Here is a 17386-nt window from a genome sequence, read left to right as displayed (position 1 = left end):
TTTTACAGAGTATTATTTGCCTTGCCTTATCAGCTTCCTGTAAGTGAACTACAATCCAATCTTGAAAAGGAAGAAGAGAAATTGAAGCAATTGATGCCAGAAGGACCATCACAAGAAGAAACTGGTGAGTACATTGATATTATACCTTTCAGCAAATTACTTCATCTGCCCGGTCTGATTATCACATAAAGAGAACAAGGTCACATGTTGCTACGCAGCTTGACCAGCGAATGAGGTGCCGATGTGATTCAATTAGCCAATCAGAATCCGACTTCTGTATATGCCATAAACTGTGCCAAATTTACAGACCGCTGAAGTTATCTGCTGAAAACTATAAGCATTGTCAAACGAAGGCTTGAGTCAAAATGAAGCAATTAAGAAGCATGGAGTAAGTAAATGTAATTCATATTAGCAAGGAAGATGTAGGTAAGGTTTGGTAAAAATAACAGAACAAGAATTATGGTCAAGAAAAAACTGCTAGGATTCGATAATGCCTTAAGACACATTATCCCCCCCCCCCCAAGTATTCAGTTTGGTAAATGTGGTTTACTCGTCTGATTAATGAAGAAGATATGTGATGTGATCAAGCTAAATGAGTGATTTGTTGCTATAATATTGAATTTTAGATGCAGCTGTAATAATGTTCAACTTCCTTTGTATTTTATTTTTGTGAGAGATAATATCTCTGAAACGGAAAGTCCAATTGTGATCATCAAAATAAAGCTCTGAAAAGGACACATAAACTCAAAAACTGAATTTTGATTTCTCATGACTAACAACTCATTTTGCTTGATTGCATCGCATATGATCAAGATGAGTTTTCATCTTTGGAAACTTGCAGATGCAGACGCTTGGATTTCATCAATTTATTTGTATTTTTTGTCAGCCAGGCAGTCTAACAGTGTAAGGCAGCCACTGTACAAGGAGTATTGGGCTATTCTAGTTGAAATCCATACACCCCCTTAATCTTCCACACAGGGAGCGTGAATTTCAAACAAGGTTACCTGAATGGGTGACTCCATTTGAAATCTACACCCCCTGTGTGGGAGATTAATGTCATGTCTGCCTTAGGGAGTGTGTTGATTTAGCCCATTATAATGATTACAAGAAATGAGTGAAGCATATGAACAAGGGGAGGACAGGTTAATGTTGTGGTCTTCTCACTCGCTTCTTACCACTGCGGCCTGGGTTTAATCCCCCGCTGTGCCACATGTGAGTTTGGTTGCCGATCCTTGCTCGTCCTCGCAGTTTTTCTCCAGGTGCTCCGGTTTTCCTCCTGTATCTAAATCGGACCTCTTCCCATATCCCTGTCCCGTAAAGTCCGGTTGGCATCCCTTGAATTTAGTAGCCTCTGAGCATTATTGGGCTTTTTCTGGCTTCGGCCGAAAGTTACAAATAAAAGATGAGTCTAGCTGTGTAGCAAACACTTAATAGTTACAATTACTTTGTTTGCTTGTGTTTATTCAGAGGTGCGAGGTAAAGCCGAGGAAAGCTGGGCTGCTATGGAATCTGGGATTCAATCCATTATAAAACAGATGAGTGAAGGCGATGAACAAGATGAAAGTATCTCTGTGGAGATTGCAGAGGATACACAAGTAGAAAGGTAAATGTTTGGGATTAAGAACTTGTTGTAAAGTTGATTGGAAGATGAACTAAATATAGCACCAAGATTGCAACACTTGCCACAATTTCTTATGTATTTCTGTACTAAGGAAAGCAAAAAAAATTCACCTTCAAATGATATTGCCAATCCTCATACACATCTAATGTAAGCGTCTTATACGGATCTCTATTATCCGGACATGTGATCTTCATATGAAAACATTCTTTAATGCTTTGAGTGCTTGATTTCATGCAGTGAAGCATGTAGGAGGCCATAACTATGTAGCACTCAAATACCATCTTTCAGTGTTATTACCCCCATTTTGTGTAACCTTTTAATGTCTCAATGTTAACACTTCAGACATTCAATGCAGAATTACATAGAATTCACTTATCCAGATTTTTCACTTATCCGGCCAGTGCTTGGTCCTATCGTGGCCGGATAAGAGAGGTTGGACTGTATTCTATATATCGTTGTTGGGCTGGAAAAACCTATGTGCTTGTGGCCCCTGAACATGTTTAAAACAAAACTGCCAACATGTTACATAGGAGGTTTTACATTAAACATGTTCAGGGGCCAATGACACATAGGAGGTTTTTCCAGCCCAACAATGATATGTGATTTATGTTACTACCAACACCACTGTTTAGAGGAAAAGGAAACACTATAATAACCTTTTCAAATCATTTTTGTTGACAGCACGGTGATTGAGATCCGTGAGTTATTGGACAAGTCTCAGTACAGGAAGGCAGTGAGTTTACTGAAAGCTGCTATGGATAGTTGGCCTGATTATGAGCTCTTTGTTGAACCAGCTAAAGATGAAAATAGGTAAGACAACGCAGGGAAAAGAGGAAACATTTAACAATGAGGACTCTAATTCTAAGCAACATGTTATGGATGGTGTCAAAAGATTAAATGTTTTCTGCCTATTGGTTACAAGTGCATCTGTTCATGTTGCTGAACTTTGGGATTAAGAGGCGACTGGGTGTTCATTTCACTTAACTTACGAAGCTTCATAAGTCTCAAAATTGTTTGTAACTTGCGACGAGTCGTAAGTTCCATTTCACTAAACTTACTTACGAACGGTACCCTTCGTAAGTAAGGGGGATTTACTACAGGGACACTTCATCAAGTTACGTCTAGTATTGGGTATTCATAACTTTACGAACAGTTACATGAGTTAGGAATGGTTAAAAGTTTAGTGAAATGGACCCCAGTTGTCCTGTGTGAATAGTTCTATACCCTAGTCTCATATTGCATACAAATCTTTAATGCAAGAGGGTTTATATGGCTGAGTTCACCCAGAGATCTCTGTTGGGGATATTAACATTTTTTTATTTTTTTATCTAGTGCTGATGAGGAGGGAGAAGCAGATGATGATGAATGCAACACTCAACAGACAAAACTTATGGAGATTCTCAAGGCTCTTTACGTTGGTAAGTTTTCACAAACCTAGTATTCAAATATTAATTGGCCAGCCTACTTTTTGTTTTGACTTAACTGAAATCCCAGTCATAGCCATTTCAAGCTAGCTGATATTTACCCTGGTTAATGAGTTATAAATGAGATCTCATGAAAAAAAAAGCGCAGTGATTTATAGTGCACTACGCACAGGCACAACACCTAGACGTTGATCCACAAGCCTCGCCACACTTTACAGTGAACCCCATTGGCAGAACTGCATTTTTTACAGTGTCCCTGATTGGTCAATTACCGGATATACAGAGTAACAATTCAAAATTATGACCTTAATCCCCTTCATTCCTACTGACTATTCTTACCATATCTCAGATTGGCTCAATACATTATAATAGCACTCTTTCTAACCAATCAACATAATTCTTATTGGCTGATAATTTGACCGTAGCACATATGATGTTAATCATCCTGATTTAAGCAACCTCCATTCATAACCTACATCAGCAAAATAATTGGAAAGAATTATGCTTGCAATTAATAATGTAGTGTAATGTTATTGTGACTTTTTGATATGGCTATGTTGAGCTTTATATTTGATATGTTACTACATTGTTTGCATTGTATAGCCCCATTTGCCAAGTTCAAGTTCAAGAATTGGTGATCCTTTATAGTTTACTAATTATTCAGTATCACATAAACCAATATTGTAGGGATGATGTCTTGCACATGTTTATGATTACAAATAATGAACAGCATATTACAATGTTCATATTACAACCCACTAAGTTCATAACTACTTGTTATTTTTTACATTTTGATTTCAGGAGAGCAAACACCTGTTCCTATGATAGAAGATATTGACTTTGCCAACCCTGAGAAGCTATTAAATGCTGATACCACTGAGGGTCAAGACTCAGCTAATGAGAAACAGGCAAATGAACCTGTTGTCAATGAGCTAACTAAACAGCAGGTCTTGGTTCAGTACATTAAGGTGAGTCAAGCTGATACCACTGAGGGTCAAGACTCGGCTAATGAGAAACAGGCAAATGAACCTGTAGTCAATGAGCTAACTAAACAGCAGGTTCTGGTTCAGTACATTAAGGTGAGTCAAGCTGATACCACTGAGGGTCAAGACTCGGCTAATGAGAAACAGGCAAATGAACCTGTAGTCAATGAGCTAACTAAACAGCAGGTTCTGGTTCAGTACATTAAGGTGAGTCAAGCTGATACCACTGAGGGTCAAGACTCGGCTAATGAGAAACAGGCAAATGAACCTGTAGTCAATGAGCTAACTAAACAGCAGGTTCTGGTTCAGTACATTAAGGTGAGATCAACATAGGTCTCTGCAAGTAGAGATTACTCACTAGGTCCTGTATGTGAAAAAGAGAGGTGTGGGAGAGAACGAGAGAGAGAGGGAGTGGAAAAAAGTGGGAAGAGTAATTGGTGGCATAATATGGTACTAATATATATGATATACAACTAAATAAAAAAATTACAGCACTTCAAAAATGTAATTATAAAAAGCATTCATTTTAACTTAGTTTTGTCATAATATTGTCTTTAATTTGAGGGACAAAAAAAATCGAAAGCTCATCAACTTGAACAAAGTTAATTATATTTATCCATCATAAACTATTTTCAGTGCACAGTTTGTCCAGTCTTTCACTTGTAATTCTATACTCTGATCAGCTCGTAATCGGCTGGAAATGTTAGGCTTTTACCACTATTCCAAAAAAATATATCCACATTATAAAGTGATATAATTTACATGTCTGGTCTGTATTGTGTGTGTTAAATAAAGTTGGCAAACTATAGGACTTCAATTACTAATTCGTTATACTTCTGACGAGTTGTCACAAGACAAATCTCGAAAGAAAATATATTGATATTAAGTCGCGATGTTATAACGCTCCGAATACGAGCTGATCAAACTGTACTGTTCACATTTCAGGCATGTGTAAACTTTGCCAAGCAAGTACAGCAAGCCGTACCAGTGATGTGTCAGCTGCTGGGATCCAAGACCCCATCAGACGTCATGGAAGCTATTGAGTTCTTTGTGACTGCATTTGAGTTTGGTGTCAGCAATTCCATGGAAGGTGTACGACGTATGATGGTACTTGTATTCTCTAAGGAGCCTGGTATAAAGGAGGCGGTAGTGGCGGCTTATAGAAGATTGTATTTGGATGTGCCTGGCTTGGCACCTAGGTAGGTGTATGTGATGAACTTCACATGGTAACTAAATTATGTGGATGTTTTTGGCTTCAACAGACTAAAGTTTGATAAATTAACTTTAACAGGGTGTGTCACTAGTGCTTGAATTAAGACAGGTACTCAGACAAAAGCTGGTTATTCCTTCATGTAATTATACACAAAATTAGGATTGGGATTAGGGTTAGCATTAGGGTTAGGATTAGGATGAGCTTACACAAAATAATTACATAAGGATTGACCTAAAAGCAGATGAAAGTCACTGTGGGCCTGCTGAAACACGACCCCGCAGGCCTGTGAAATTTTGCTACCAGTCAGGAAGACAGATTCCATGCTGACTTTACCATCAAATCCATGGCGTTACCTGTTGTTGATTTGTGAGTCTGAAGTCTTACAAAGTGTCACCAAATGTGGACCAAAGTAACATTTGTGTTCAGGCTTGTGAAAATTGATGAGGACTGACTGGCAGATTTCAAAGCTAACGGCTTGCCCTGAAATATTTTGGCTTATTTTGACACTGTGTTATTGTTGTAAAGCATCTTCTCATTCTCCAAGTAGTACTCATGGTGTTAAATATTGGGGTTACAGAATTCTGTCAAGTTGGATTCATAGCAATGATTATAATTAAAGACAGAATTGCGTCTTACGTCATTGACAATCAAACTCCCTACGACCTTTGATTGGTTAATAGCCAGGGACTGCCTTTTGGAATTTCCAGGAGAGCATTAAATAACTCTTCTGGAGCCTTCAAGGAGAGCTGTTTAGAGCATTTACAATAACATGTAAGGAAAGAATGATCAACTAAGGAGAGTTAAAATCACTCTGTTATATCAGATTTAAGGAGAGCAGTAGAAAACGATTGCTCTCGCTTTCCTCAAAAGGCAGTCCCTGAATAGCGCGTAAAAGGAAGGTCGATTCATTTGGTGCAGATCAGTGAAAAACTTCCTTTTAGAAGGCAAAAAGCAACTTCTCTAGACATTGTTGACATGGTGCCTTCGGGAAAGAAAGTTTCCTACTATGAATGAAGACCTAACTGTTGAAACAGGTGCAAAATTATTAACCATAAGACATCCTGTTTTTCTGCCTCATTCAGCAAGTCATCATCACGACATTTGTAATAAACTGTTCCTGAATTTGATTGATAGATGACATCAGACGCAATCTAGTCTTTATAATTCTGTCTTCAATTATGATGTTAAGGAACTCCTTCTTAGTGAATAACAATAGAAGTATCACTAAAATATTACTTATTCTTAGTCAGTGGGAGTGGTCTAGTTCGTAGACACATTTCTGATTGGACAATCGCATGATTTCGGGTGCCGTCTATCAGGCCGTAGATGACCCCACGTCATCATGCGCCTGGATAATCGTAACACACGTGTAGAGGTGCTGCGTATGTATCGCGCTGGATGCGTAGACTAGTGCGGAATACGCGAACGCTTAGCAGTCGCGCATCAGAATACGTGAAGTTGTAAACAAGTTTCGTTCATTTTATAATGAGGGAGTTTTTATGACGGTGGGGGCTTAGTTTTTGCTTTAAAATTGTTTACAGTTATTAAAATAATATTTAACTGACTAAGAATGAGAATAAGCGATAGAATTTTTATTTTGCTATCCTCTACCTATGATGAGCGACAGGCAGGTCCAATATTTTTTATCGTAGTGGATGCCGGCTGCGCCGGCATCCACTACTCAAAATATTGGACCTGCCTGTCGTCTATCACACGGAAGAGGATAGGCAAAATAAAAATTCCTATCGTTTATTCTCTAAATCTCACTGACTTCACTTTCATCACTTGTCATCTCATAGAGCTCGAGCATCAGTGATTGTGAAGAACCTCATGAGCCTCACTATAGGAGCTACACTCGGAGAGCACACCTCATTGGAGGAACTTGTCAGTGAGTTTATGAAGAGCAATGACTTACCACCTCAGGCCATTCAGATTCTTTGGGAGTATTTCACTATGAAACATGCCAATACTACAGAAGATGAGAGCAGAGGGGCTCTCAGTATACTAGGCATGGCTGCAAGGTTAGTTATGAATAAATTAAGCCATTCAGATTCTTTGGGAGTATTTCACTATGAAACATGCCAATACTACAGAAGATGAGAGCAGAGGGGCTCTCAGTATACTAGGCATGGCTGCAAGGTAAGTAGACTAAGAAGAGCTAGTTTTGCAAGGGGGGGGGGTGTTATGAATTGCTTTCCTCATGTTATACAGGAAGAAGACATTGTGCATTATTGCATCAAATGAATAATCCGTTTATACTACGGTACTTGAAATATTGCAATTGTTTTGATCATTTCATAAATTCTCTCTTCTGTACTATTACAGTTTATTTTCAGTTTATTTTTTGTTTGCTTTGTATATAGGGCTTCCCTTTGATTAAGTGCTCTTTGAGCAATATTGGGTATTGCCTATGCTTTTTGCCAAATGAAATGAAATAAATAAATAAATAACTTAATTAATTAATTTTTATTAATTAATTAATGAGATATGGACATAATTAATGAGCAACATGTCAATACAGTTTGCGATGTGCGATCAAATTAAATAAAAGGCCAAGGAACATGGCATTTATCTTAGACTAAAATTGTCTGCAAGCAAATGCACTTGCAAAATACAAAGAATTTTGTCTGTCAATCATTACTAGACTTGAAATTTGCTGTGTGACACATTAATTATGAGTGTGATTGCTGAATTTGGCACCTCAGAAACAAACATTGAGGCAGAAGTTTTCAGAAAATCTTGTATTTTAAAAAAGTCAACTTACTTTTTACGGCCAAAAATTGTGTTTTTCTCGAAGATTAATGATCGCCCATAAATTTGCAAATGAGAATCATTGTAAGGGAAGAATAAAGAGGCTTATCTTTACAAACATGATGTTCATTAACTACAAATCTATGTCCCTTTTCCAGTTTTTATTGCAACTCTTCATGATCTCTATTACTGTTTCTTGGCAGGTCTGATGTCAAAATTGTAAAGAGCAACATAGATGTTCTGGTATCAGTTGGTCTTGGAGAGCGAGCACACAAGGATTTCTTGCTAGCACAAGATACATGTGCAACACTACTCAAACTAGCAGGCGAGGGCAAGGTTAGTATAGGAAAGTTATAAAAGTTGGACTTATTGAATCTGATTGTATAAATTATGTTAAGCAACCAGTTGCTTTATAGCTGAAAAATAGCATTTAAATAGCAGCCATTTTACACATTAACCCTAACACGCCCCCTGGTTTTTGCTATCGGAAGAGAAGATGAATAAAGAAGTCACTTGGCTGCCTGCGGCAGCGATTCCGTGAGCATATAGCAGACCATGGGATTCATGCATGCAGAGTGGTTTTCATTGTGGTATTTTGTGGTATCTATGGGTGTTAGGGTTAATGTTTAGGGGAATGTATTAGTGGTTGGGACTCCTCAAGAGCCTAAGAAGATGGCGTACATGTATATTCAAGATGATCATGTGCAATGAACTCTAAACAATAGTAATAATTGTTTCTATTTTGTAGCCCAAGATTTTAGGTGGTGTTGAGCCTTTCCGTTTGCCAGCCAACCATGACATGTTTGTCCGCATTGCAGATGTTTTAGTCAAAGGTATGTGGTTAAGGGAACAAACCAAAAGATCGATGACGTCCTATAAACGTAACTAGTTTCGTTTCTCGGCCGACCCCCTCCCTCCCTGCCAGAAACGTAATAATGAAATGTTGAAAATTTTGACATGATAATAATAATGACACATTTTTCAGACCGATGTTTGTGTACAAACGTAATCGAGTATTTTTACCCCCTCACCCCTAAACGAAACTAGTTTCGTTTATAGGACGTCATCGATCTTTTGGTTTGTTCCCTAAGTAACTGATGAGGTTCCCCATTGTTAAATGGAAAACAGGCACCAAGTAATTAAGGTCAAATTAACAGATTTTTTCAATGTTTAGGGGAATGTATTAGTGGTTGGGACTCTTCAAACACAGAGGATGGTTTTGATTTTTTTGATTTAAACCTACCACACATGATTCAGTGCTGATTCAGCGAAATTATGAAGTGTTTACATCATTCCCATATCATATAGTAGAAATACATAGAAAACCCAGTGCATTTTTACTATATGATTGAGGAATGAGGTAAAAACAAATTAAACTTTTGCACATTAAAGATATCATGTAAACAAATTGTAAATATGTAGAACTTCTTTTTTTCAAATTAACTATGACGGTCCTAGAACTTCAATAGGTCCACAGGCTCCCCAAATTCTCTGAATAGAAATGATCATGAAAAACAATGGGGGGAAAATTTGATTTTGTTTTTTAAATGTTGACTTTTGAAGATCAATCAAGTTAGGGAGCAATCCTAGCAAGTTATATAGCATTTTGAAGCTTATGATCCAGAGATAATGAGTTTGGTTTCACCTTTCCTCTCAATTTGTGAGAACATCTCAAATATGGTAAACCATGAGTTGCAGTAGTTGCTACACTTATTGTTAACTATGATTTTGATCATGAATTTGTTAATACAGGTGTTGAAGACTTAAGCAGTAATCATTGGGTTCCATTCAGTGTGCAAGCAGTGACTGCTATATACCGTTTAGCTGAGCATCCTGACCAGGTGTGTGGTGATATCATCAAACAGATAGCAGGTGTTATCATGAAAGGAAGTCAGGTGTCAGAGGCAGATAATGAGAAGGAGAAAGAAGATGATGGTAAGGAATGGGTTACTACTAACAATTATGGGGAATTGAGCATTGTTTTTTTACTTAAGAGCAGATGTCCTGCTAAAAAAGCCACAGATTTATATGGTAATGTACAATTGTTGTGCTTTACAGAAAATTGCTGATAACCCTGTATTACTTGTTGAGAGAGAAATTGTATAAAATAATGCATTTGCGTTGAGATGTTGATGCATCTATGTACAGGTATGAAAATTGTCAGTTTTTTAGTCTAAATTGCAACTTTATTTAATTTCAGCCTGTTTTTGGTACTTTTGCCTAATTTCATGTGCATTTTAAGTTTTTTTTTCAGTTTAAAAAAAAGAAAGTGCAGTTTCATGCCTGTATCTAATGCACAAGCCCCGCAGGGTAATGCATGAGCCCCACAGGGGGAGTGCATTTGATACATCAACATCTCATTTCATAGTTGAGAAAAAAATTCCAGTGATTTTTTGCTATTTTCATAAAAAGCTTTTCAGTGAAAGTGTTGGAAAATATGAGCAAATACAAATGCATTATAGAAACTTAATCAATCTTACGCGGTACAAATGTGTTACAAAAAGAAAATAGTGTGCGCCATTGCAATTAGACTTTATCAATACATCGCATATTTCTCTATCTGCTTTTGCAGATTGCCTGCTGTTATATAAACCATGTACACAGCATTTTTCAGATCTCGCTATGCAAGGACCTTACTTTAATAAGCCTATATCCAGAGCCAGAGTAACCTTCCTTAAAAGTGAAGACTGTTCAGCTCAAAGCAATGTTTAGTAACTTTTTTATTTGTCATTCCTGGATGCAGACCTTCCAACTGTCCCTCATTTTGAGGGACTGTCCCTTATTTGGGGTTTACCAAAGTGAAAATGAGGGACAGTCCTGTTTTCTGAAAATTTCAATGATGGCAAATTTAAATGAAAGAACAGCAAAAAATGAGGAAAATGTCACTTTAAAATTTGCTATAGCATTCTCAGTAGTCTATTGTGATAAATTCAGACCTGCAAAACCTTCCCTGAATTCTGAAAGTATTGCACACCTCAAGTCATTGAATTTGCGGTACCAGGTGTGTGTACATGTACAAGGTTTTGGTCTCAATGTCCCTCATTCTGACTTCGGTAGGTTGGCAGGTCTGTATGATTTCACTTCATGATTGACTCATTTTGTATTTCTGTTTGGTTACCCTTTAGGTGAACCTGAAAACACCTTCAGCTGTTCATCTGGAATCCTGTCTCGTTTCCTGGCCCTTTCTGGTCAGGTGGCATTCCAGCAGCTGGTTCATCTGGATGTCATGGTCTTGGGAGAGTTGAAGAGACGTCGCAACATCCAGAAGCAAAGAAAGAAAAGAACAAAGACAAGAAGAAAAACAAGGATGCGGATAAGACACAGGTAAGTAATATTGACTTTCAGTGGGGGTTGGGGGACCTACAACCCTGGACAAAAGGGTTGGAATGAAATTAGTACGGTATTGCAAATGAGCCCCCGTTCCCCCGATCAATGTTGAATCCTGACATTTTGTTCATGTGCGATCAGTAGTACCCAACATTGATTGGTGGGGCAGGGGAGGTATTGGGGGTGAGGGTAATGTTTAGACTTGACACTCAAGAAAGTGCCATTTCATCACTCTAGAAATAACGAAAATATGGCCATTACAAGGTGCACATTCTATTTTTCATTCCAACCTATTTTGTCTAGCATTGTATTTGAAAAGTTGAAAAAATCATCTAATTTTGGTTTTTTGGCCATAAAATGAAAAGTAAATAAGATATGGACCTGCAATTTGGAGGCTAAGCAGCTCTTATCATTATCCTTTACCACAAAAAGTAACAATAGCTAATCCGTCATATTTAGGGACTGGTCACTAAAATTCCTAATATCCTATTTTTGGCCCTGTTTAGAAACACAATTGATCACTTTAAATGCCAAAAAATAAGTCTACAAACTTGTAAAACATTATTTAGATCAACAAAAATCTGAAATCTATTCTGTATAAATAAATACTAAGGAAAAATAAAATATCGGGATCAAAATAAAAAAGCGACCATGCAGGATTCGAACCCGCGCTGTGAAATTTGCTTGTTTAACTGGTACGCGCTCTACCAATGGAGCTATTTAATGTTACTCGATTTGTTTGCGATAATTTAGACCATATCAATGTATGAGTTTTACGGTATGCAGACACAATAAAGATTTTAATACTATGTCCCTATACTGTTTACAGGCTTGCATACCGTGCATTTTTCTATTTATGTCAAGTTTTGGAATCTAATTTGTGAAGAAAAGGTCTGAATACCGTGGTTCTCTATTCAATAAGCCAATTATTGTTGCATAAAACAAGTGGATTAGTTTAAAACACTTTTTATTCATTTATAAAGAATCTCTAGTACAAAAGTGCACGTAGAATTACAACGCCTCAATAGCTCAGTGGATAAGGCGACTGGCAGTTAACGGAAGGGCTTGGGTTCAATTCCGGCATTTTTAAAATTTCTTTTGTTTTAATTTGCTTTTGCCTATGAATAAAAATTAAATTAAATGCTTCGTTTTTGTACTGAACATTTGATTTTATTTTTCCTTTCTACAGACTTACAATAAGAACAATATAGCTATAAAACCTGTAAAATATACTACACATGTTAACTATCTACTGAAGACGAAATAATGATTTTCTATGTATTTTGTATATTTTTTAACTTCAAAAAACATTTATTTCAGTTTTTCATGTTCTGTTTCTAAGATTATACTTTCATGAATTACATTTATGATATTTCATTTACATGTAAAGGGTAAAATGAACATTTCTTGGACGTACAACACTTATAATGCAATATATGACGTTATATGAGCTACTTTAGTTGAATTGCATGAACTTCAAATTAAAGGCTGCATGTACATAAATTGACCGCTCCCTTACACTAGTGACACTAAAACAATTTTGGTTTTGTCATTGAGGAAAAGACAATTTTTTTTTTTATTTTGATGTAAATTTTCATGTAAATCGGACAAAGAATAAAAAAACTATAGCTATAAAACATGTGTCATTATGTAATTTCGGGTAGTCTTAGAGACAACCCTGGACAAAAGGGTTGGAATGAAATTAGTACGGTATTGCAAATGAGCCCCGTTCCCCGATCAATGTTGAATCCTGACATTTTGTTCATGTGCGCTCAGTAGTACCCAACATTGATTGGTGGGGCAGGGGGTGAGGGTAATGTTTAGACTTGACACTCAAGAAAGTGCAATTTCATCACTCTAGAAATAACGAAAATATGGCCATTACAAGGTGCACATTCTATTTTTCATTCCAACCTATTTTGTCTAGCATTGTAGTTCCGCCGCTCCCGGTGCCCCCTGCTCATCATGGACTGTCGATACATCTTAGGCTGTTGGTACACAATGAGCCTTGGTGAAAAAATAGGAGTTAATAAATAAGACAATTGTGTGTGCACTGATTGTGCAGGTTGAAGAAACAAAGTACATGTTTCGTAAATTGGGATGTAACCTTCCCTTTTTGCCTGTTTACGTTTCCTAATTGAAGGATAGTATTGGTGTACAGACCTAAGTGTGCTAGATATGTTTGGAAAATTTCAATATTTTACAATCTGTTGGAAAGTAATATTCCAGTCAGGTAAAAGAAAGTTTGATTGTCCTCATGCGACCAACCCAAATCTGGAATAAAAATTGTTGTTTTTGTTTTACTGCATAAAAGGATACCGACCCTAATTTTTTATAATTCCAGAAAAAGGTGGGGTTTTTTTTCAAAATTTTTTAAATCCTAAAAAGTTTTTAAAACAGTTTCTTCACACTTCTAAACTGTTTTAACAACATGAATGAAGCGGTATACAGTGGAGAAATATACCAATTCACACCTATTTTGGCTATTTGTTAAGCTAATTAGGCAAACATGTTTTGGCTATGACCTTTCAAAAAATCAGACCAACCTACACCTTGGAAGGGATCTATGGACAATCAAACAATTTTTTTTTCTGGCCTCATGTATTGCACTGAAGTAAAAAGTTAATTGACTTCTTCTGTAGGATGGTGATGGTACTACCATGGAAGATGAGATGGGTTTGACTGGTGCATCTGCTGAGGATTCTGAAGCTGAGTACATCAGGAAGATTTGTGAACTTGATATTGTCACTGGTAAGTCAACCTTTACAGTAAGCAAAAACAGGTAAACAAATACTATTCTTAAACATTTGAGAATGTTCCTGCAATCTTATTGGTCCTTATCCGTGTGATATGACACAATATAACATGGATCAATGTGTACGCGTAGACGCGATACTCTACGCGCTATTTGAACCAATCGGAGGTGTATAGCTGACCAATTCTAAGCCCTAGATAATTCCTTGTAAAATGTAGGATTTAATTTGATTAAAATTGGGTGTACTTATGATTGATGTTTTTTATTTTAATTGAAGTGTTTAAGAATGAAAATAAAGGTATTGTTTTTAGCTGCTATATAATGATGTCGCCCATGTTATATGAGATGATAGATGCACTCTAGCGGCTAAAAACAATACCGTTATTCTCTAATCATTCATTGATATCTTATTCTAGGTGAGAACCTGTTGGCATTCCTAGGACCATTGGTTGTAATGGTATGCAGTAATCCAGGCAAGTTCTCTGATCCAGACCTGCGATCCAATGCCGCCCTAGCCTTGGCACAGTTTATGCTTGTCAGTTCTAAGTTCTGTGAGGCTCATTTGCAGTTGCTGTTTACTATATTGGAAAAGGTAAGTGAAGATTTCAAAAGTTTAGTGTTGTCAAAGGTATTATACCCAAAGATTTCCAACTCAAAATTTCACCATATGGTATGCTACAGGAAATCCGCTATCTTGGTTTGTCGCTCATGGAGGGCATGTATTTTCATCTGGCATTTACCGGTTAGTGCCCAAAATTGAATGATAATTTGCATCTTTACTCTTGAGCGTAATAATAGTTACCCCCAGACAGAAATAATTCTACCACAAACACCAATTGCGCATCTGTCAGGCATTCAGACAGACATTCATATATTTATTTGCATCAAATATCATATGTTACAATAAATTAGCATGCACATTAAGAAAACAGCTTCCACAATACTTTGAAAATATAGTTAGTATTATTACCAGGACCTAGATGAACCTACCTAAGATACCTCCCCAGTGAACTATCTACCTGGGTGCTGATCAAGTCATAACAAAACTAATAATAACTATATTATTGGATATACCGCCCCATTGAACTACCTGGAATCTAGTACCTCCCCAGTGAACAACCTACCTGGGAGCTGAATTGATCATGAATCAGGACCTAGATGAACCTACCTAAGTTACCTCAACCCAGTGAACAACCTACCTGGGAACTGATCATGTCATAACAAAACTAATGAATATATTATTGGATATACCATCCCAGTGAACAATCTACCTGGAATCTAGTACCTCCCCAGTGAACAATCTACCTGGGAGCTGAATTGATCATGAATCAGGACCTAGATGAACCTACCTAAGTTACCTCAACCCAGTGAACAACCTACCCGGGGGCTGATCATGTCATAACTAAACAAATGAATAATTATATTAGTGAATAGTGGGCTGAATCTTTACGATAACTGTGCATGAATACTGTTCTTCCAAGAGATTGCTTCCTGGAATCCTAGGAGAGAAATTCCTGAAAGGTTAATTTGGATATAAAATAGTATATTAATCCAATATGAAAATATATAAAGTATACATGTACATAATTAAATACATGTTAGAAAACATTGCCAAAGGAGGCACTAGTCATACATTAAAATGTATGCAAGTGACTCCCTTAGCCCCCCTTTTTTTTTTTTTTTTGGTGAAGGGTGGGGGTGGATTTCTTACTTTCCTTTTTTTTTGTTGCATTATTTGGTATTGCCAAGAAATAGATGAGTGCATTTGAGTAACAGTGTTAATAATCCAAGCAGTATCACCTGCATAATACGATTAACTTTAATGCATTCATCGTCAATACAATGTAACTGTGGCTGAATAGTTATAGATGGAAAATTCGCTAAACGTTATATTGTGAATACCTTTTGGTCAAACAATTTGTGAGTTTTTGTGACCCATTTGTAATCCATACCTCATAAAACTTTATAAAGTTTTGTAGCCAACATATTGTAGCCAACATATTGCGAGGGCCTTTTATAGATCTGTTATCGCCCGTTATGCATGATTATCAGATTATCAGCAACTTATTCTTATATAGCGCATTATATCAAAGACCGCAAGGTGCTTTACAATTAAAACATGAGTACGTAAAAACAAAATGCCCATAGAACTATAAATATACATCATTAAAATTAACAATTAAATTTTAAATGAGGAACACGATGAACATTGCACAAAAGGGATTGCACGGAAAAAATACATGCAACATGAGCAAAGAAACAACTATGTGAAATGTTTAAAGTGACGGCAAAAGCAATAAAGCAAAATAAGCTTAACCAAAGTAATTTTCTATAAACAATGGCAATATACTGCAAACAGATATCAAACAGAAGATGAAATTAGAATCATAAAACACAATTTTTTTAAAACCAAGCTGTACACTATAACATATACAAAGTATATAAAGTATACCACAAAGCAATTAAACACATGATCAATTCAATGCAATATCAAAATGGCAATTTAACACAGTATCAAATTGAATATGAAAAATTCCAAACAAATGGATACTTAACACAAACAATACCAAAGTGGTGAAACAAACATATTTACACCAGGTATAATACTCAATGAAAAGAGCAATCACGAGAACAACCAAGAAAATAACTTGAGTGGAGTAGGCAAAATATTATGCGAAACATATTGCACACTTTTTTAAATATAATTAATAACCAAAATTGCACAATTATTAATAATACAATAATATCAAAATATGAACTAACAATACCAAAGTGGCGAAGCAAACATATCTACACCAGGTATAATGCTCAAATGAAAAGAGCAAGACACATCACGAGAGCGACCAAATACTATATATGAAAACAATCTTGAAATTTGCGGGCACCGTAATTCTGTTTCTTAAGTTTCTGGAGAAAATGTGAAAATGTAGTTTGGTCACTGACTAACTTATGCCAACCTGACAATTGAATTCTTAATAATTATTGTTCTTGTACAATGTAAGTTATCCACTGCACAGTGTCAGCAAATGTGAACTTATAACTTGAGCACTCCAATTGCTAAATATACTTTCTCCATACTTCCATTAAGCAGACATTTGGAGTACCGATACACAACAACTGAAAGTAATATTTGATGATGCTGTAAAATACATGCTGTATGTCAAATGTTCCGATAAATTGAATCACACGCAATTCCAGTACTTTGGTCCCATATCTCAATAAGAAGTGAGTACATGGTGTTTTTTGTGTTTTTTTTTTTTTTAATACATGATTGCATGCCGTTTTATTTTATGCTTATTAACCCAAGCAATC

At 36.5% G+C, this 17386-nt stretch overlaps 1 protein-coding gene across 1 annotated transcript in view; it reads left to right on the top strand.

The window, feature by feature from the left end:
• The window catches only part of LOC140156745 (condensin complex subunit 1-like), an 89326-nt gene that overhangs the window by 18847 nt on the left and 53093 nt on the right, over window positions 1-17386 (top strand). Inside the window, 14 exon segments of the mRNA XM_072179693.1 lie at window positions 34-124; window positions 1468-1603; window positions 2303-2431; window positions 2954-3039; window positions 3847-4013; window positions 4974-5227; window positions 7041-7262; window positions 8196-8328; window positions 8741-8825; window positions 9745-9927; window positions 11118-11266; window positions 11269-11316; window positions 13962-14070; window positions 14491-14666. Of these exon segments, the coding sequence (XP_072035794.1) occupies window positions 34-124; window positions 1468-1603; window positions 2303-2431; window positions 2954-3039; window positions 3847-4013; window positions 4974-5227; window positions 7041-7262; window positions 8196-8328; window positions 8741-8825; window positions 9745-9927; window positions 11118-11266; window positions 11269-11316; window positions 13962-14070; window positions 14491-14666 (1968 nt within the window).

Source organism: Amphiura filiformis, chromosome 7 (assembly GCF_039555335.1).
Source record: "Amphiura filiformis chromosome 7, Afil_fr2py, whole genome shotgun sequence".
Taxonomy (NCBI): domain Eukaryota; kingdom Metazoa; phylum Echinodermata; class Ophiuroidea; order Amphilepidida; family Amphiuridae; genus Amphiura; species Amphiura filiformis.
The sequence above is the reverse complement of the archived record's forward strand: the minus strand, read 5'-3'. Positions and strand labels throughout refer to the sequence as shown.